The 22,332-nt window shown below is 39.7% G+C and overlaps 1 protein-coding gene across 1 annotated transcript in view; it reads left to right on the plus strand.

The window, feature by feature from the left end:
• RELN (reelin) overlaps window positions 1–22,332 on the plus strand; it is a 495,668-nt gene that overhangs the window by 391,789 nt on the left and 81,547 nt on the right. The window contains exons 29-38 of the mRNA XM_029918775.1: window positions 3,423–3,580; window positions 4,832–5,039; window positions 6,377–6,453; window positions 12,544–12,702; window positions 12,889–13,077; window positions 13,582–13,855; window positions 16,120–16,260; window positions 16,367–16,544; window positions 19,868–19,952; window positions 20,779–20,961. Of these exons, the coding sequence (XP_029774635.1) occupies window positions 3,423–3,580; window positions 4,832–5,039; window positions 6,377–6,453; window positions 12,544–12,702; window positions 12,889–13,077; window positions 13,582–13,855; window positions 16,120–16,260; window positions 16,367–16,544; window positions 19,868–19,952; window positions 20,779–20,961 (1,652 nt within the window). The remainder of the gene's footprint in view (window positions 1–3,422; window positions 3,581–4,831; window positions 5,040–6,376; window positions 6,454–12,543; window positions 12,703–12,888; window positions 13,078–13,581; window positions 13,856–16,119; window positions 16,261–16,366; window positions 16,545–19,867; window positions 19,953–20,778; window positions 20,962–22,332) is intronic.

Genomic DNA, 22,332 nt, shown 5'->3' on the forward strand with positions numbered 1-22,332 from the left:
GAGCAGTGAATATTAATGTAGAGAGAAGAATGAATTCATGGTGCCACATCAGGAAATTCCTGGGGCACCTGAATGGCTCAGTTGGATAAGCAGCTGGCTCTTGATTTCAGCTCAGGTCATGATCTCACGGTCCATGAGTTCAAGCCCCACATCAGCCTCCACACTAATAGCACGAAGCCTGCTTGGGATTCTCTCTCTCTCCCTCTCTCTCTGCCCTTCCCCAGCTCTGTCTAAATAAACAAACAAACAGACTTAAAAAAATTATCTGCAAGCCAAATCTCTTGTAACATGATGTTTATTTTTTTAAAATAGTTTATTGTCAGTTGGTTCCCATACAACACCCAGTGCTCTTCCCCATAAGTGCCCTCCTCCATCACCACCACCTCTTTGCCCCCCTGCCCCTTCCCCACATGGTGTTTAAATTAGGAGCATGTGGGATCCCAGGTGTGGTGAATTTTTGCTTGTCTAAAAAGAGGTTTCAAACAAACATTCAGAAACAGTTTGATGAACAAGTGTCCTATTATAAAAAATAGCTCTTAGGTAAAGAATTAGAAGGCATTTCAAGAAACAAGCAAGATAACTTTTAACTGTCAGAAACCAACTATCTCTTCAGAGAAGAAACAAAACACCCACCTCACTTTGGCCTATTTCTTTCTTTCTTTCTTCTGATGGTCTCTCCATGATGACAATTTTTTAGTGAATTTCTCAGTAGTTCTTCCTTTTATTTCAGCAACCCTGAGGTTGCTAAATTAGTTGTGCTCAGTTCCAAGACTGTGCAATGGAGAGACGGACAGAACATCAATAGGCGTTGGGAACAGGCACAACTTGGAAAAATTTAAATGAAGCAAAACTTGGCTTATGTCATGAATGGTGAGAACTTTCTTGCTTTGATTTACACCTGCCAACTGAAAACCATCTAGCAAAGATTAAGAGAAGGAAAAGAGGTACAATCTCTTGCCCTATCTGTTTGAAATATGGACTCCCAGCTCGGACTCTTAGCTATGATTCATCATGACCTGGACTCACCCTATTAACCAAATAACTCATCTTTTTGTTTTGTTTTGTTTTGTTTTTCTTTATTTAAATATGGAGTCCTTAATTCTGAGCTCCTAAGGTCTTGTACCTTCTCAAATATCTAACAGTGCACTCTGCTTCTTAGGTCTATAGGAGTCTTAGACCTAGGGGAGCCTCCTCTCTCTGGCCAGACCAGACCCTGGTTCTCTTACTGTTATGAAAATTACAGAGACCTGCAAGCAACAGAGATGTGTCAAAAGGTTTCACTTGCCCTTCATTCATTATCAAATTACCAAAGCATCTAGATCTACCTAATGGTGGGATTCTACAACCTTGTAAATGCTTCTGGGCCTCAACCTGAGCCTGCTTCTTCCATGTAGTAGGGCAGTTGATAGATGTGCCTAGATCTTGCCCAGATGGGAGAACTTTGAGTAAAGTTGTTCCTACCTTGTTCTTACTTTCCCTGGGACAGAAGTTGTATCTCTGTTTTTCTGTATTATAGAAACACAAAAAGAAGAGGTAAGAGTGGCTTTTAATTGAAGAGGACTTGTATCCGAGAATTGACCTGTTTTCCTTTTTTATCAAAAGATACACCTGTCTTTTAAGAGGGACACAGAAGCCTTGCCATTTTCCCTAAAAACAATGTTTGGCCAAAGCTGCTGATCATTAATTCCATTTACTTCCTTTGAGAGGAAAAACATCTGCACAACCTAAATAACATTACAACCCCAGTGGGAAGAATTTTCCCCAGGTCCATGACACTTCCACTGTGTTTTCTTTTTTCTCTTTCTTTCCTTACTTATTTCTTTCTTTTTCTTTTCTTTTTTTTTTTTTTTTTTTTTGCTTTTCTTTGTCTTTTATCTAAAAAAATAACACCAATATGTTTTGAATTAGCTTCAAAGGACATAAAAGATGTTTACCTTCCTCATAACACACTGAAGAATGTGTGCTAGGACTTGCATTAATAGGTGATTAATCTCTTAACTAGTAAACAACATTGTTGGTTACATTTTTCAGATTTGCCAAAAGTAGGTAACTTAAAATAATGAAGAAAAAATCCAGGTTGTTGGTTCTGTGTTGCTAAATAAAGCTATGAAGAGCTAGAAAAAAATGGATTCTGACACTGCTGTGTTATGGTCACAATAATGGAGAGGAGAAGGAACCAACGTTGCCTATAGTTATCCTTGACAAGCTTCATTAATCTTTAAGATTCTTTACCCTTGATTATTAAGAAACTGGATTCACTCACAAGTCTATAAATATTGGCAGCAAAATTAATTGGACTTCAGATAACCTAATCCATCTTCCTTCCTTGATGTCAGTAGAACTGAGAAGGAAGAGATATTTTCCTGGTGTGATATTACAGATGTGGATGGGTTTCCTTATACTTGAAAAGAAAGAGATTTCCTAAAAGGACTGCAAAGGCTAGGAAGCAACTGGGACGAGTGTTCGTCTGGCAGCGCCCAGACTGTTGTGGGGGAGGGGCACTGGGCAGCAGCCCAGCCCACTAGCGTTCCAGGGTTTTGAAGCCCTGGAACCAGGTCTCTCTTTTGTTCATTGGCAGAAACCAGTGTACATTGGCAGCCCAGCTGGTTGCTAAGAGTTCACAGAATGAGTGTCTTAGAGATTTGAAGTTGAGAGGTGAAGAGGGAGCCAACAGGTAGAAGTAGCATTGTCAGTACAAACTTAACTCTTTCCTGCCAGAATCACATCAATGGCAAATAGCTAGAGTCCCTCTTATGTGTCCTAACAAAGAGCATTCTATTTGATGGTCTCAAATATTCCTAAATATCCTCTTCTGAAAATACCCATAAAATTAGTGCAATTGAAGGGTAAGATATTAATTAAGTGAAAGGAATACCTTCCTAGTTTCTGTTACTATAAGAGGAAAGAGAAAATATACAAGTGAAAACATACATTACATTTCTGGCCATCAAAAATCTTTGTACCTGATAATCTGCCTGGTATTGAAACATTCAGGCTGAAGAAGAGATCAACAAAGTTTGAGAAAGCTCTGAGTGAGAGACACCTTATTATGAAGGTCAAGTGTCCAATCAAGGGGAGATGACTTTCAAAATTTTTTTATGCTTTTTATTTATTTTTGAGAGGCAGAGAGAGACAGTGCGAGCAAGGGAGGGTCAGAGAGAGAGGGAGACACAGAATCTGAATCAGGGTCCAGGCTCTGGGCTTTCAGCACAGAGCCCAACGCAGGGCTCGAACCCACGAACCAGGAGATCATGACCTGAGCTGAAGCCAGACGCTTAAGTGACTGAGCCACCCAGGCGCCCCGGAAATGACTTTCAAATAATAATTAATCTTTCTTGAATTTTTCTGAACCATTCTATATTTCGGTGCTTTCTCATGCAATGTTGGTACAAGAAACACATGTGTTTGTTTTTCCCCAACAGTAAAACCAGATTCCGATGGATTCAGGAGAGTAGCTCACAGAAGAACGTGCCTCCCTTTGGTTTGGATGGAGTGTACATATCTGAGCCTTGTCCCAGCTACTGCAGTGGCCATGGGGACTGTGTCTCTGGGGTGTGTTTCTGTGACCTGGGCTATACCGGTAAGGCCATAGATATGTGTCTGATGGTTGGTTTGTAAAATACTCATCTCTGGTTATTGTATGTCATGTTACTTCTTCCAAGGAAATGGATTCAGAGATTATTCTTCTATAAGCCCTACTTGTAGGAATTTGCTACCCAAGCACTTGAAGTGCTAAGATATTCTGTAGTTTTGAGCTGCCTAAGGATAAAAACCATAGTAACACCAATTTCACTTTCTAAAGGAGATTTATTTATTAGTAAAGTGATAGTAGTTAACATTGCTTTAGGCTCTGCTTTATGAGACACTATAGTAAGTGCTTTTTATTTCACCTCACTGAATTCCAACAAAAACCCTATGCCATAGTACATGCTGTTATTTTCCTTATTTATATTTGAGGAAACTGAGAAACTGAGAGGCTTAGTAACTCTTCTGAGGTCACACAGCTGGGAGTTGCTGAAGCTAGGCTTCAAACTCTGGCAAGTCATTCTCTAAAACACAAACCCAAGCTCTTCCTTGGTCACTTGGCTGCAAGAGGCTCTCTGTGCTGTTTACATTGCTTTTTATAATGCATGTAATTTTATACACGCAAAGTAAAAATCTGTAAGAAATGATAAATCCAGGATTGCCAAAAGAGAACTTTACAAGAGAAATATTTTCTGACCACGGTCACAGTTGGCTGTTGCTACAAGCAAAAATAAAAAAGGAGCTGAGATTAAAGAGTAAAATTGGAGAAAATGTTATAAGCTTCACAAATCTTTTTGTAGAGTTTTTCCTGGAGGCAACTTCAAAAGGATCCCTCCCAGATTTTCAGCGCTCTGCCCTTCTTCTGGCACGTGACCAAAAACGAACATATGTTGTTGTGGACCTTTTGTGGAGTGCCCGACACTCCTGGTTTCAAGGGTAGTTTTTTTTAAATCTGAGATCAACTCTCCTTATTGATCCTCCGATAAAAGTACAGCAAAGCAACACATTTTATTGTAGACAAAATTTGTCAGTTTGCACAAATCCTCTGAGTAGCAAGAACCATGGAAATGTGTGGTTCCCAGTGTCTCTCTATTAAAGAATAAAAAATGATAGAGGTGGAATAGTGTTTTGTAATGATGGTAGTGACAGCCGTACCTCAGACAGACAATTGTGAGATACAGATTTCCATGCGATTTCTTTCCATCACACCTGTGAAAACGCTTCTTCAGCCTGGACTCTGAATGTACCTTCTCATGTTTCATTATTTCAACAAAGCTTCTCTCCTGTGTATTTCTTTTCTCGGAAGCTGCACACGGAACCTGTGTCTCTAATGTCCCCAATCACAGTGAGATGTTCGATAGGTTCGAGGGGAAGCTCAGCCCTCTGTGGTACAAGATAACTGGAGGCCAGGTTGGAACTGGCTGTGGAACACTGAGTGACGGCAAAGCTCTCTACTTCAATGGCCCCGGGAAAAGGGAGGCAAGGACAGTCCCTCTGGACACCAGGAATATCAGGTGAATAGTTAATTGGTACACTTCTCCGTGAAGATTTACCATGCCTGGTGGTCTAACCTAAAACACTCTGTTCTGCTATTGAGGACTTACATAGTAAGATTTCTCTGTATGTATTTTGATATTTAAAAATGAAGTATAACTTCAACACCATAATAAAATAGTTTCTGCAAAACATATACCACAAATCACGAATCATCCTACAGACATCACCAGAGTCCATGTGTCTAATGTATGTCAGCTTGGATGTCTAAAGTTCACTTTCACTATGAAGACTATTTGGGGATTATTTTCATATATGCCAGGTGATTTTTTTCAACTTTAAATTCTGTGTCTGAATATGATACATTCTGTTTATCGAAGTTTATTTGTATTCACTTATGAAGAACTGTTCCCCAGATGCCTGACTAGCTCAGTCGGGAGAGCACCCAACTCTTGATCTGAGGTTTGTGAGGACAAGCCCCACATTGGGTGTGGAGCCTACTAAAAAAAATATTAATAAAAATAAAAACTACTCCAGAAATTTAAAATACCTACACTGACACCTACTGGTAAAATAAAGAACTGCTTGGTTTTAAGGTCAAATGAAATAGTAGCACACCTAAAATAAAACTGTGCTTTTTGTATTCTTATCAATTAAATTATTTGAGAATTGAAAGAAGGGAAATGCAAGAAATATTTGAAACTTATAGGCCTTCTGATCACTAAAATATGGGTTTCTGTGTCACGTTTTTCTCCTGTTTTCAATCTCATTCCCCTTCCTTCTAAGTTCTTGTTGCAGAGGGTGCATGTCATGTAGGCCCTCTCTGTTGGTTTACTATGGACAGAGGCCTAATTTGCATCACACTGAGTGAGTGTCAGCTGTGAAAAATAAAACCATCCAAGTCTAAATCAGCAATATAGGTCATTTTATGGCCCTAAACTAACGCAGCATTTACCTTCTTAATGTTAGATTTTTCCTGATCCTGAATTTCCAAGAATAGTATGATCTCAATTTAAGGAATGAACATTTCAGTGATTTCACTAAATTCTGCCAGACCGTCACAATGTAGTAAAGTTCAGCTGTTTCCTTTTGTTTAAATCATTATTGCAGAATAAAACTAATGGTTGTTAGGTAACTTTTTAAAATGGTTTTATATATATTATATATATACATACATATATATATATATATGATCTATGCAGTTTCTGATTTTCATATGCCCTTTGTGTTTAAAAGTAATATTTTAGAATTACAGAATTTTTTTAAAAATATGTCAAAACACAAAAGGTTAAATCTCTTCTGAACTTACCTATTTGTAAATAAACTGAAGTTAGGGATTTTGGATTTTTCCCCCCAGACTCGTTCAGTTTTACGTACAAATTGGAAGCAAAACTTCAGGGATTACCTGCATCAAACCAAGAGCTAGAAATGAAGGTAAGTTGCTCTACTTCCATAGAAATTATAGTTACTATTGGCAACTTAGTGCTTTTTCTTCCCAAAGTTTGGCCAGGATTTTGCAACCTGAGATGCTACCCTGAATCATTCTTTCTCTTCTCTTCTCCTTCATTAAATAGCTAGCTGCATGGAGCCATGATGTCATAGTTTCCTCATCTAGATCCTTATGCCGGAAAAGCTTGTTGATAATGTCATAGTATATTAGTTTTGATCAGAATATATTTGTTTATGGTCAGAGTATATTTGTTTTAAGGAACACTATTCCTTTATAACTTTCAATAGGGAGAAAAAAAATAGCAAAGACTTTTACATATAGTGTGGGACTAGAAGTTTTGGCACAGGGCATTACTGAATGCAGATAAGACCCTGGCCATAAACGTTCTGGGGGTACTAGCATCCTTTGCTAGAAGGAGCAGTTCTTGGTAATGATAAACATTAACTTGTACTGAACACCGATATATGCAAAGCACTGTTCCAAGTGTTTTATCTGCTAATTCATTTAATCTCCATCATACCTCTTTGCCATAAGTACTGTTAGTCCTATTTTATAGATATAGAAACTGAGACACAGGCAGGTTGAATAACTTACCCAAGACCATGCAGTCAGTAAGTGAATGAGCAGGGATTCAAAGCACTGATGCACATTCCAGAATGGATGCTTTAACCTCCCTCATACTGCTTCTCTCCTTGCCCGGAACTCCACTTTCTCTAGGCATCCGTACCATCTCCTGCCTCTGTGGTTCAGTTCTGAAAAAATGCGAAAGGCCTGTAGCATACATAAGTGGCCTCCAGGAGCTTTGCAGGTAGAATGGATCCTTAAGCAACCCAAATATGAGTTTTCCTAGCACAAAAATCTGTGGGCTGCTCAGATGGGTCCTCCAAACCTTGATCTCATGAAAGCCACATGAAGAGTTTTGTAGTCTGTAATACTATCTCAGGCACTACTGTGTAAAACATACTGGCTTAAATTGTGCCTGTGAGTCGTAGAGCTAGCGATAGCTCTAATGGTCAATCCTAAATGCCCTTGGCCATGTCATCACTGAGACATTTCATGACTTTTTCTGAGTATCTCAGTACTTTAAGTACAGATCGTCTGTTTCCTGAAACATCTATAGATGTTTCTGTAAAAGTTTAGAAACTTTGTGTTCCCTAATCTCTTCAACAAAGATTTATTCAAGAATCTGCTGTAAGCCACACTCATTCTAGGCCGTGGATACAGTGTCACCAATCACATGACATGTCAGTCATGATGAGTTAGGTTATGGTGGAATAGTAAACAACACTCTAAATCTCAGTGGGTTGATACAGATTTCTCCTTCATGCTACATTTTCATTGAGTCTCATCTGAGGTCTTCCTTCCTACCCAGGACAGTAAAGCTGGTACTGGGTAGATTCTGGGTGTTGCCAGGCATGTGGCAGAGGGAAAGAGAGAGAGTGGTGAAGGGGACAAGAAGTTCAAACCACCACATGCCAGAAGCAGAAGAAGCAGGGTAGCAGTTGTGACCAGAGCAGACAAAAGCCCTGTCCATAAGGGACTTCCATTTTAGTGAGAGGAATCAGAAAATAAACAATAAGGAAAAGAAATAAGCAAGGTATTAAATTAATGGGCTGGACAGAAATAAATTAGCTAAAGAGATGGCAAGTTGTTGATGGGGAGATTTGACTTAGATAGTGGTGTGGGAGGGGGCTCACTGAGGAAGTGACATTTAAACTGAAATCTAAAGGATGAAAAGGAGCCAGCACATGATGAGCTCGGGGAGAGTTTTCCAGTCAGAAGAAATAGCAAAGGCCACAAAGTGGAAGAGAATTCTGATGTTTGAGAGCAAAAAGGCTAGTGTGGGGGCAGCTAGGTGGCTCAGTCAGTTGAGCATCCAACTTCAGCTCAGGTCATAATCTCATGGTTCCTAAATTGGAGCCCTGCACTGGGCCCGCTGCTGTCAGCACAGAGTTGGCTTCAGATCCTCTGTCCCTCTCTCTCGTCCCCTCCTCCTTGTTCACACTCTATCTCTCAAAAATAAAGAAAGAAAACATTTGAAAAGTAGTTTAAGAGAAGGAAGTAAAGAAGGAAAGGAAGGAAGGAAGGAAGGAAAGAAGGAAAGAAAAAGAAACAGGAGGAAAGAAAAAGAAAGGAAGGAAAGGAAAAAAGAAGGAAGGAAAGAAGAGAAGAAAGAAAAAAAAGAGAAAAGAAAAGAAAGAAAGAAAAGAGAGGGAGAAAAAGAAAAGAAAGTAAAAAGGAAGGAAGGAGGCCCCTGTGGCTTGGAGATGAGTGGCAGGAGCCCAGGGTGCAGAGCTTGCTGGCCATGGTAAGGAAATAAGGTCTGAATCCACGTGTAATGGACATCAGTTGAAGGCTTTTAGCCCAGGCAGCAATATAATCTGATGTAAATTTTTATAAGATTGCCCTACAGAAATAATAAGTAGTTCAAAACACACAACTCGTTATGGAAGACATTCTCTGCCCTGAGGCAGAGGCAGGAGCTCTAAGGGGTGCAGAAGAAGATAGGGTCTTGTCCTCAAGACCTTATTTCCTAATTGGAGAGGTAGAGTTTTTAACATTTTCTTTAACCCTGGTAATAAATTTACTGTAAAATACTTGGTGGTTGGAACAGTATAGCAATTGTGTACAGAACTCTTCTGAAAAATCACAGATCCCTGCCCTATGCATGTATGAACTTTACTAAAAAGAACTAGAGTATACTGGGAAGCATCCACTTGTCATAGACATGAAAGTTCTGCTCTGTACTTAGCCTCTGACCACCAGTGCTGGTGGCTGCCCTGCAGGGCAAATTCCCTTAAGAATCGTTTAGGATCAAGCAACTTTTCTCAACTTGCTCCTGGGCCATTTTCTTAAACTCATTGTCAGCCTTGTAATTAACATCCCACAGGCATTTGTAGGCCTTGTCTTGAAAACAGGTTGTTAAAATGTAAATCTGCCTAAATCCTTGAACAAATCTCTTCCAGTTGATGAAAGTAAAGATTTTTACTTACTCAAGCTGCTGCATTAATTTACATATTTGGAAGTAAAATCAAAATTAGGCTATTTTCAGTAAGACTGGGCAGAACGCAGACGGAGTTGTAATTTAAAAAGAGAAATGTTGTACATGCCCAAAACACTCAGTAGATTTGGTGTTTTTTCTGATGTGCAATGTATCAGATGACACAGCTAATGGGGCTCAGCAATTTACATAAAGTATAGATACTGCTGGTTCCCTTTCTTGCATTCCTACGTTCTTTGAGACTTCTCTGGAAGGCACTCCTTTATTGTCCTTTGGGATTGGGCCCTAATTCCTGTACTGTCTTGTGACCCTCCTAAAAAAGCAAATGAGAAAAAGATTATAAGCAGAAACCAAATGGAATATAGACCCCTTGAGTCATGCTTGCCATTGACACCTGAATCCTCCAGGAAGCTTCAAAATGCAGGATCTGATTCAGCAGGACTGGGGTGGTATGCTGCCTAATAAATTTCTCCAAGACTGAGTGGCTTAGAGCAACAAGCATTAGTTATCATCTGGTTTCTGTGAACTGGGAATTCAGGACCAGCTTAGCTGGGTGGCTCTGGCTCAGGATCTTCCATAAGGTTGGGTACAAAATAAAAGCCAGGAGAGGGACAGTCACCTAAAGACCCAACCAGGGCTGGAGGATCTATTTCCAGGATGCTCACTTAACAGGGCTGTTTGGCAAAAGGCGTCAGTTTCTCACTGTGTGAACCTGTCTCTAGCCTGTTTGGGTGTCCCCTATTACCCGTCAGCTGGCTTTCCTCAGCAATAGATCCATGAGAGAGAGCAAGGAAGAAAGCACAATGCTTTTTATGGCGTAGTGTCAAGTCACCACACTGTCATTCCTACCATATTCTGATTATTACATGTAAATTACTGAGACCAGCAGCACAAAAAAAAAAAAAGAAGAAAAGGAGAATTAAGCTCCACTCTTTGAAAGGAAGAGTGTCAAAGAATTTGTGGAATTTGTGGATATGTCTTAAAACCACTGCAGGTAGAGCCTGTTCTCAGCTGATAAAGGTGCTGGTCCTGGGACCATACTTTGAGTAGACGGTACTAGAAAGGATTAGCCAGTAAGATTTTATTCTCATGATGCTTCTTTCTGGTACTGTAATCGACCTTCTGAATAGGTTACCCCCCAGACAGATGGCTATCTAAATTATTCTCTCTCTCCCTCCCTCTCTCATCTTATTGAATGTAAACCCTGTCAACACAACTTAATAACCACAAGAAAAACTAAATTTTGAAGTGTTCACTCTTTCAGTCACCAAAAATCACAGTAAAAGCCAACAGGACATGTTTTGAGTGAACATCAAGGGTTAGAGGCTGGAGTTTTGTCAGCCATTCCTCAGCTTAACTAGAAGAAAGACCAGAAAGAGACTACCTTCCATTTTCCTCATGAACTGTAGTTGACTCTCTACCTCTGATACATGGGTCTACAGCCACCCACTGAAGCTCTAACTGCCAATCTCTACACCTGTATACACCACGTTCTCTCCCCAAAGATTTCCTATTCTTTGAGCTATTTTTATACTCTCATTAAAAGTGACGATTTCTATTTTAAATATGGTAAGATTAATTCTCCTGAGATTTCTGAATTTTTGCATATTAGTCATTGTTGTTCCTGGCATCATCCCTTGTCAGATGTGGTGACAGTAATTCCATGTGCTATCAATTAGCCTTAAAAGGCTTTCTTCTGGTTCTATATTTTATCCTAATTGTTCCTGAAACTTAGTTTTAGTAAACTCTTTGTTGTCCAGCATGATAAAAGGATTAAGATATTCCCATCAGTCAATAATGTGGAAATTAAAAAGTTATTGTATGTACCATTAATGATTTAAAATTTTCCAGGGCACCTGGGTGGCTCAGTCCATTGGATTCTTGCTCTCCCTCTCTCTCTGTCCCTCCCCCACTCATGTACATGTGCATGTGTGCTGTCTCTCAAAATAAATAAACTTTAAAATTTTCCAAAGAGGTTAAGGTATTATAAAATTAGTATAACAAATATAACCTTACTGATCATAATTTCTAAGAATACTCAGAAAGTACTTCAGTATCCCCCTTCATAATTATAAGTATGCAGCACCAGTCCTAGGAACAGTTATGGGATAGACAATTAGACAGATGCAGGAAAGCCACCTGCCCCTCCCATCAAGAATGATAGATAGATAGATAGATAGATAGATAGATAGATAGATAGACAGACAGACAGACAGGTAGATATATATCCTGTTGATTCCTGCCATTTTATCATTAGCAACTTTTTCTTTGCATCCAACCTTACCCTCTTCTCGTGTCCTCTTTTAAAATTAAAAAGTTTCCAGGAGAGGTGGCAGAGGCAGCACTTGTGGTCTATAACTTTAATGAGCAGGCCCCTAAATCATGTCACTCTGGTAACAGGTGGAAGGGTGTTGGGTGGAAGGGGTGGGAGAGGAGGGGAAGGGTGACCCCGAAAGGAAGATAAGAACTAACATTGGAGGGGAATGAACTTTCTGTTTCTGCTTTGCTGTTTAGTAAATGACTTCATTTCGTCTTTGGTAACTAAAGTCTGACAAAGTATGAAGTGCCAGTAAAAGGATCATTCTGTTGAATAGAATTTCAGATTGGGCCATGCTTACTGTCTGGTGCTTCGGCAAAAAAAAACAATGCTTGATTTTGCGCCGGGGAGATTGAGATATTTTTTCTGAGTATATAATAATGATATGAGACTTGGTAATGTTCAGGACAGAATCTAAAATTCAAATACATGATCTGGAGTGGATTTTTACAACCCCATTACCAACCTACTCATCATGCATACAGAGCTGAGGAGTCTTTAAACGAGCTTATGGTTTTGTTTTGGTTTTTTTCTTCCTCCATTTCCTGGGAGTTGGTGCATTAGAAACTGTCAAGGAATTGATGAGCCTTCAGGTCTACTAATTCATTCCTTGGAAGTTAGATGAATGTGCCCTCATTCTATGAGATGCAATTTGAAGTTTCTGCTGCAGTCTTGCCATTTAAGAAATACTGTTCCTTGCCTTTTTTGCCTCTGGGAAAGCTGTCCAAGTAACTGGATTTATGTCTTTTAACTCAGGGCTTGTTGTTCAGTATTCAAATGACAATGGCATACTCTGGCATTTGCTTCGAGAGTTGGACTACATGTCGTTTCTGGAACCACAGATCATTTCCATTGACCTGCCACGGGAGGCGAAGACCTCCGCTACAGCTTTTCGTTGGTGGCAACCCCAACACGGCAAGTTACTGCTTACCCCACCCTTCCTGGTAGCGTTGAGAGCAAATAGTTAAAGCCACATTGTACTATATGCTTCTTAATTTGCTTTCAGTTTCTAGACAATATGATTTAAGATCACAGTCATAAAGGTATTCATATTGCTCTGTAATAAACCTGCTCTAACTGCCTTTATTCATCTGATTGTAGGGAAGCATTCAGCCCAGTGGGCCTTGGATGATGTCCTTATAGGAATGAATGACAGCTCTCAAACTGGGTTTCAAGACAAATTTGATGGCTCCATAGATTTGCAAGCCAGCTGGTATCGAATACAAGGAGGTCAAGTCGGCATTGACTGTCTCTCTATGGATACTGCTCTGATATTCACTGAAAACATAGGTATATATTTTCACCAGATAAGGGAATGATATTTAATTAACTAGAGGACTAAATGAACTAAAACCCAAGAGGAGCCTCTCTAATGCAAAACTGTGTACATATAACTGCCTGTGCTGGGGGAGACTCTTGGGGAAATAAGGAGTTGGGTTGACCTCTACAAAAGCTCAATGCATTCAGTGACATTAGACCTGCCCTTCATGTGTGATCTAAGGTTTCTTAAAAGCAGAGCAAAACATCTCTATCTGAAGATATTCCCATGTTTCATAATTTTCAGAATTACAGATATAAGACTCTTCAAGGTGGTAACGCTTTTCAAATTAGCAGCCTTTCATATGTCCAAGTCTAGGCTAACCCAAACAACAACGGTCAGTTGGGAGATGAAAAGTCACTTCAGATAAGATATGGTTTTCGTTTGCTATTAAAAGTGTTCATTACAAGCACATATGCCAAATAAGCAAAGAGAGAACAATTGTGTGCTACCATTAAACTCTCCCTTTTTTGTAGGGAAACCTCGTTATGCTGAGACCTGGGACTTCCATGTGTCAGCATCGACCTTCTTGCAGTTTGAAATGAGCATGGGGTGTAGCAAGCCCTTCAGCAACACCCACGGTGTGCAGCTCCAGTATTCTCTAAATAACGGCAGGGACTGGCATCTCGTCACTGAAGAGTGTGTGCCTCCAACCATCGGCTGTCTACACTACACAGAAAGTTCCGTTTACACCTCAGAAAGATTCCAGAATTGGAAGCGGATCACTGTCTACCTTCCCCTCGCCTCCATGTGAGAGTTGTCACTTGGCTTCATGTCAGAACTTTGGTTACTGTCACCTAATTTGAAAATAATTGCAATTCCACCTGGCAATTCTATTACTCTCTCATGATAATTATGCATGGGGTAAGCCAGGGGAGGAAGAACAGGAAAAGGTACAAGGTATTTTGGGTTGCAATTATTTTTTAATGTGGTGAGTGAGTTCCAAAAGTTTTACAGGTCTCAACTTTTCTGTTCTTTGGCAACATGAAGTCTGCCCACCTGATTCACTTGTAAAAATGGGTTCTATCCTACTACAGAAATAAGTATCTACCCAATAGCCAGAGTGATACTTGTTCACATCAAGCAGTATGTGAAATCATCACATATGGAGGAGTACCCTTAGTTTCTTTCTTTTTATTCTCAGTACCACAGTAAGATAAAACAAAATCAGTTCCTTCGGAATGCTCCTATTGTTTTATATATTTCTTTCCCTCCCTGGCATATTTCAGATCACATTCAGGACTTTTAGGAGGGCTTACGGCAGGCTCCCACTTTGGCGGTTTAGGCATTTGGGTAATTTGGGACTCTTTCTAGGAACCCGTGTGTACTGTGGTGGCTGGTTAGAGGTTATGCTGTCCTGGAACTGCTTCCCTCGAATTCCTGCCTCTCCCCGCCAATGCTCTGCTCTGAATGACAGGCAGCTTGGCTTCTGCAGGCTGTGTTTGCCAGCTTCCTGCATCTGCTGGCCTCCTGATCGATGTAGTGGCAGACACTGGCAGGATAGTCAGAGCAGAGAGATAAACCAGGGCATTCCTCCCTTTTCCTTTCTGTGTCACGTGCATCTTGGCCACCTTCAGTGGCTCCAGCTCCCCAGAGGTGGCCTCCATGTGATCCTGACCTCCGGGCACCAGCAACCGTGTCTCCTCCCTGTGCCCCGCCAGCTTGGACTTGTAGTGGCCTCCTGACTTTGCTCAGCTCTGGTTTCCTCACCCGGCCCTGCTGGCTTCTCAGCTCTGGCACTAACTATGCCTCCAGTTCCCTGTGTTAAATTCTCTCTATATCAGATACTTATAGTGGCTTCCATTTTGCTGATTCAATTCTGATTCAGAAATGCACAAGCAAGTGGAAGAGGAAAAAATGCAGCATTTCGTTGTTTAACCTAAAATGGTTTCCTCTGGACCCCCAGAGCTTTAACAAGTGCTTACCTGTAGCTCATTTATTCCCTTTATTTTTATTCCACAAACATTTATTGAATATCTGTTATGTTTTAGAACTCCGATACAGAATGAATAAGCCAACGCCAGGATCCAAATATATTATTTAGAATAATAGATACCTAAGCAGTTGTTTATGATATAAAATGGTGACAATGACAATATTCAGGGATATTATTGAAACACAGGGGAGTACTACCTAAGTGAGTTTGGGGGGATCTGAGGGAAATTCCTGGAGGAGCCAGTATGTGAACTGAATAAGCGCAGAGAGTTTGTCCAGGCAAAGAGGGTTCATGGAAGGACATTTATGCTTCATAAGCCGAAACAAAATCCCAAAGACCAGAAAAAGCTTGAGCTGATGGGGAAATTCAAGGATTCAATGTTGCTGGAGTGTAATTATGAGGCAAGAAATGGCAAAAGATAAGGTATGTGAAGAGCTCAGATGATCAAGAGGTCTGATGATGAAGGCTGCATATCTTTCTAGATAAGGTGATCTTCTGACAGTCTATTCCAAGTCGCAGATTGCAAATATAATAGCAAATATGGGAGTGCCTCACATCATTCTTGCCCTCACCATTAGGGAGCTAGAACCCTAGGCATCAAAACTGAGGCATAACATCCACAGGGCTTCCATTTTAGTGTCTCAGAAACCACTTAGGGACAGTAGAACAGGGACCTCAAGGCAAGAACTTCATGAGACTCCAACTTTTCCTCATGTGTATCATCCACCATCTCTTTGCCCATCCTGAACGGCAGTAAATGCCTGAAAGCAAAAACCAAAATTGAGCACACCATTCGAACACAGAATAAATCAGTAATTCAAAATAACTTTCCCATCCCAGGTGTGGAGACATTTCCATGGAAGAAAAGGTGAAATATTTTAAAAGCATGTTTTCTTCTTTCTTGTTGGTGGGTTCAACAGGCGAGAGCATCCAGTACTTGGTATGAAAAGGGAGGATCTCAAATTAAGGGGAATTGGAACGGGGCGGGGGGGGGGCCTTCAGAACAAAAGGAGGGGTGAAATAAATGTTCTACTACTGTCAAAGTTGCTTGTCGAACGAGTGTGTTTTCTTTGGTTAGATCTCCCAGGACCCGGTTCAGATGGATTCAGTCCAACTACACCATGGGGGCAGACTCCTGGGCTATTGATAATGTTGTGCTGGCCTCAGGGTGCCCCTGGATGTGCTCAGGACGAGGGATTTGTGATGCTGGACGCTGTGTGTAAGTCAATAAAACTGACTGTTTCTTTCTTTACCCTGCAAAACTAAAAATGGCTTTTGAACTCATGACAAAGAACGCCTTTCCACCACTCCTGTTTTTTCCTTAGGTGTGACCGGGGCTTTGGGGGAGCCTACTGTGTGCCCATGGTTCCCCTGCCCTCGATTCTTAAGGATGATTTCAATGGAAACCTACATCCGGACCTTTGGCCTGAAGTGTATGGTGCAGAGAGGGGGAACCTGAATGGCGAAACCATCAAATCTGGAACATCGCTCATCTTTAAAGGGGTCAGATAAGATTCTGCTCCTCTACACTGCTTTCTTCTCTACACTGCTTCCTTCTTTCACACATTGCTCCACACAAATGCATTCCTGAATCTTCTCAGATGACGCATAAATTTATACCTACCTATTCTCTTCTAGCCCAGACCATGTTTCCTTCTCTGTTCAGCACAATTATTCTTTAGGATTACTTAGGCGTAAAATCTTTCCTCTGCTTTGATAATCAGACCTTCATTATTTTCTGGTGGAATTATACACACACACACACACACACACACACACACACACACACACACGCAAATTATGCATATGCAGTGTCTACAGTCTTGACTTCCAGAATGTGGTATTGAATATATAACTTGCAGAATTGTAAAGCTGATTTTATAAAAGGTCTTTGCTGTGTCCTTTCTTTTTCCCCGCTTTTCCTCTTGCCACTAGAACCCTTCCATGACTTTAAGAAAGCCAAACTTGTGAGTCAAGTGACCTAGCATTTTCAGCCATTGTTAGTATGTTTTTGTATTTCAACCTAGATGTCTGGTGAGAGAGATGTTAAGCAATTGTGCGAACCACTGTACTGGTTGGTTCATCTTCCTGTGTGAATACATACTATATCACATCTCTCAGCATGGGGAAATCAACTGATCTAGATGTGCAAATGAAATCTTTAACAATAATCTGACTGGGTTTCTGTACAGCCTGAATGATGAACACCTAACACTTAGAAAATTGGACACTTTGGAACTTTTTCAATTATAGCTGGTAGATACTGCTTATCACCCTTGTTTGAATCCCAAATTCTTCACAAGCTTGTATGTGAGAGAAAAAACACTTAGGGGTCTGAGAGATTTACAAGTCCTCAAGAGTTATGAGAGGCCAAAGAAATGGAGGTAGGACCCTTCAGGATGGAAACTACCAGTTTTGTGTGTGTGTGTGTGTGTGTGTGTGTGTGTGTGTGTGTACACGCATGCATGCTTTCAGTCTTGTCTGAGATGTTAGCTCTTATGACCACTAGCTCACTTCCCATCTGTTTACAGCATGGACAAGACCAAAATAGCAGAAGCCCTGTGACTTTTCATGATTTAAATATCCCTACCTGATACATTTTTAAGCAATGGAAGTAACCTGGTCCCTAGATCCTATAAAGGAGGAAGACACACGGTGTTTTCTATTTTCCCTTTAGCCATCCAAATGCAAGAGCAGCCAAGCATTACATGTGGTAGATATACTATCTATCAGCCCTGCAAGATATAGAGAGGGCCCAGCATGTGCCATTCAGTAGGCTGCAGTTTGATCTAGAAAGGCATTCTTTCGTTAAGAAGGAAATGATAGTCTCTCTTTAATGTTTATAGATTCTGGAGTACTTTCAGCTATTCACATAGCTTGTTGGATGCCAAAGAACTCCCCACCTTTAGCCCAAATGGATTAATGAATCCAGAAAAAGGATGAGAAAAGAAACTTTTCTATGGGAGTTAGAATATACACAGGAGCGGGGCTTACGAGTTCCACCATGTAATTAATATCAAGTGCCAAACTATAAGCAGACATGAAAGATACTTTCATATAGGTCATGCCCACTTTCTACACAGTTGTTCCAATGAGATGCAATGTGAAATGGTCCTTTTATGGCTGATCTGTGTTTGCCCTCGGGAACCACTTTATCCTTAAATTCCATAATCAAGGGAGCAGAGTCATCATATTCCTTTAACTTGATATTAGTAAGGGATATTTAATTGCTGGATCTATCAACTACCCACCTCAGAGCTTTTTCACTACAACTTGAAGAAGTCACTTTTCCTCCTAACCTCCACCTTCACATTGCACCAAGCTGTGAGACCCTTTAAGGCTTTGTGCTTATCAGGGTATGAGGGAGAGAGGTGAGACAATGAGACATGAAGAATAGGCATTGATTAGATGCCATGGACTGAGCAGGACAGTGAGTTATTAGGATAAAAGAAAAACGAAGATTGGAAATATAAGGATTTTCAAGTGCAGCCTTCTGTCCCAGAAGCTTGAATCTTTGTGTTGTAAAGTTCAGGGATATGTATACATGTGGTTACTTTTTCATTACGGTGTTAAATCATTCTCAGACTCTAGATTTAGCGTTATCTGGATTTCTTCTCCCCAAACCCAAAGATGATTTAATAAACAAGACACTGGTCCTATAAAGGATGGAAGATAAATTTCACATTCTGATATATCTGGGTTCGAATTCTACCATCACTGCTTTTAAACTGTACAATCTTGAGCAGGTTACTTTCTCCGAGTTCCAGTTTCCTTCTCTGTATCAGAGATATAATAATTTATTTCCCTTACAAGTGCTGTGTGCTTTAAAGAGGGTCTATTTTAGAACCCAGCATGTTATAGGTATTCAATAATATGGTTGCCATGACAAAATTAGTTCTGTTTAAAATTTTTCAGGTATTGAACATTGTGCTGTCGAGTAAATATTAAGAAAAAGAGGAAGAGTTTACTTTCTCCAACTAAAATTACATGTGGCGTTTGTTAGTTGGTAATTAGGAAATCCAGTGTCCATTCAGTATCACACTATACCACCGTAGAGTCACTTCATTCATAAGTTATTGCTAAGAATCTAAAAGACCTATTTGTACCTTAGGACATTTGCATAGAGAAATTCCATTTTACTGGCTGTCACGGCAATGCTGTAAACACACGGAGAAAACAAACTACGGAGCTGTCAATCCCAGGCAACGAGAAATAGTTAATTAGCAGAAAAAATTACCAAAGCTAATGTGATCGTTTTCTTTCTTCCTTGGCTTCTCTGCGTGAACAGTTACAGGCGAAGCTTAGGGACTTGCTTAGTTATGCCTTATTTAACTTGACCAACTGGAGGATGTTGTGTCAGCCTGAATGAGAGCCTCCCCAGGCTGTCAGAGTGCACAAAGGAGTAGTAAGTTCCTGAGACTCCTCGGAACACTATAAACGTTACCTATTAATTCCCAACTTCCAGCAGGCACATTTGGCAGAGAATTTCCATCTGACTCCTTGTTACTCCTCTCATGGCGTGATGTGGTCAAAGGAGGCAACTTTTTTAAAAAGGCCGGTACATATGTCATGCTATCATTTTTGCACTACTTTTCATAAAAGTCACAGCACAGCATCATTCAGAGCTGAGACAATAAAATTGTGTTACGCAGTCACAGGACTTGAAAGCCTCAAGAAAGGGGAAATCATCAATTTTTCTTTTCGAACTGGGCCAAACATTACTTCTTCATCATAAGTATCTATTACTTAGCTAAGCGCAAATTAGTTGTCAAAAGTAGTTTTGCCAATGAAGTACAGTTGCTTAACGTATATGGTTTTGTTTTCAGGAAGGACTGAGGATGTTTATTTCAAGAGATCTTGACTGTACCAACACTATGTATGTCCAGTTTTCACTTAGATTTATAGCAAAAGGTAAGTCATTTCTATGGGTAGAATTCATTATTTCCCGTTAGAAGAACTCCCCTTCCCTCTCACCATTATTTTCCCACAAAGAAATAATGGATTTGAGTCCCATAGATTTTTTTTACATGGAAGAAATACATAAATTAGAGTAAATAAATGTCCACAAATGTGCTTCTGTAATCTAAGTTCATTTTAATATAAGCATAAGATAACTACCGATTTTGCAATAATTTCATAAAGCCGTAGTAAGTAATCATATTAGTTCTATGGTAAATTTGTCATTGTGTCCCTGAGTCTCTTTTCCACCACAGCTTCCTAGGTATAAAAATTTTATGTTTTAAAAATTTAATTTACAGAAATTTTGGATTTTCTTTGACAGATGTGAACCCAAAAGGGACAGCTCTTTGCCATTATGACTGTTCATATTAACTAACTCGTTTTCTCGACAAATAGTGCCATTTGGATAGAATAAACTTTCAACTTGATTTTGCTTGTATCCTGAGATTTAAACGTTTGATCTTTTGTGAAATTGTGATGCCTGTAGAATAAAAATTTTCTGATGCAATATTTCCTAACTGAAATATAGAAAGATATGTGTTCATGTCTGAGAAAGAGAGAGAGATACTGTTGTATGAAAATCCAGGATCTGGAGTACATTTCATCCAGAAAGCTCCACCTGTTATTGCTTTAATGTCTCCCAGGCATTTGGACGATAAACCCTCTATGCAAATACAAGTCAGCTTATGCATCAATGCCTGAAGAATTATCTCTTAGAACATACCACTTCCCCATTTTTATCACAGTGTGTTTTATGTCTGTGGTATCTTCTTTTTAGGTACCCCAGAAAGGTCTCACTCTATTCTATTACAATTCTCCATCAATGGGGGAATCACCTGGCTCCTAATGGATGAATTTTACTTCCCTCAAACAACCAACATACTTTTCATTAATGTCCCCTTGCCAAATACTGCCCAAACCAACGCTACAAGATTTAGACTCTGGCAGCCTTATAACAATGGTAAGAATGCACATGTTCTTCTATGATCAGAACTGACTGTGACCTTTTTAACGTTTGTTGCTAAGATGTGGAGTGAGTGTTTGTCAACTGAATGGTTTCATTGTCCATACAACACAATTTGCATGCTTCCCTTTTGAGGAAGTAAATTTATCATCAAATTTCATTAGGAAGTCCCAATGAATATTTAACTTTATGTATCTGTATCACCTCTTAATACTTGACTCCTAAGTTTTCTTGATAATGTAAATATAGTTAATGCCTCTTACAGAGCTAAGGTTTTTAAAAAATAATTCAGCATTATTGTTAGTCACTCATCAACCATAATTACATTCTTGCTGAATTCATTTAGGAATACATAGTTCTTTTGAGTGTGGCGTTTCAGTAGTGAGATAGAACATTGTAGCAAAATGCCATGACAAAGTGAGAGGGACTTACACCAAGCAGATACTGGCTTAGATAAAATATTCTTATCATATACACTCGCTTCAGTAATAAGTTAAAGTGAATGTATAATTTAATAGCATTTTCAAATGGTTACAGAAAATGATTTTACAAATTTATAATGTCTTATTGCTTCCAATATTTCTATTAACTGCTGATTATAAAGGACCAGACTCTATCAAATCATGCATTTAATGGCCCAAGTAAGCATGGAGATAGCACATTAAACAGATTCTTTGCAGAGGTAACTCAGAAATGAATAAGAAAACTGTACTTCTATCTCTAAAATTTAATATGAATATTTACTTTATAACTCATAAGCCAAAAAATTTTTAACTTGTTATGAACAGTAAAAGTAATCTTTTAAAATCACCAAATAAAAGTATAAATAAATAATAAATAAATAAATGCTTGTCACTCTTTTAAGCCACCCCCAACCATTCCCCTCCAGCAAGCCTCAGTTTGTTCTCTGTATTTAACAGTCTCTTATTATCCGATTTTTCTTTACTGTTTTCACCAAATACTTCCAAAACAAGAGAAGACTACTTGAATTAGAACAGTGATAGAGAGAGCTGCCTGTGACTTCATTTAAAATTAGAGGCTCCTATTTCTACATTTTTTTGGAGATGTTTTTTTAATGTTTTATTTATTTTTGAGTGACAGAGGGAGACAGAGCCTGAGCTGGGGTAGGGCAGAGAGAGAGGGAGACACAGAATCCGAAGCAGGCTCCAGGCTCTGAGCTGTCAGCACAGAGCCCAACACAGGGCTCAAACTCACCAACTATGAGATCGTGACTGAGCCGAAGTCAGATGCTTAACCGACTGAGCCACCCAGGCGGCCCTCTAGATTTTTTTATACTTTTAAAATTTATAGTAAAAGTAGAAATCAGTGAAAAATCACCCTTGAGGAATCTTGGTGTTTCTGCTTGGT

The sequence above is a fragment of the Suricata suricatta genome, chromosome 2 (assembly GCF_006229205.1).
Source record: "Suricata suricatta isolate VVHF042 chromosome 2, meerkat_22Aug2017_6uvM2_HiC, whole genome shotgun sequence".
NCBI lineage: Eukaryota > Metazoa > Chordata > Mammalia > Carnivora > Herpestidae > Suricata > Suricata suricatta.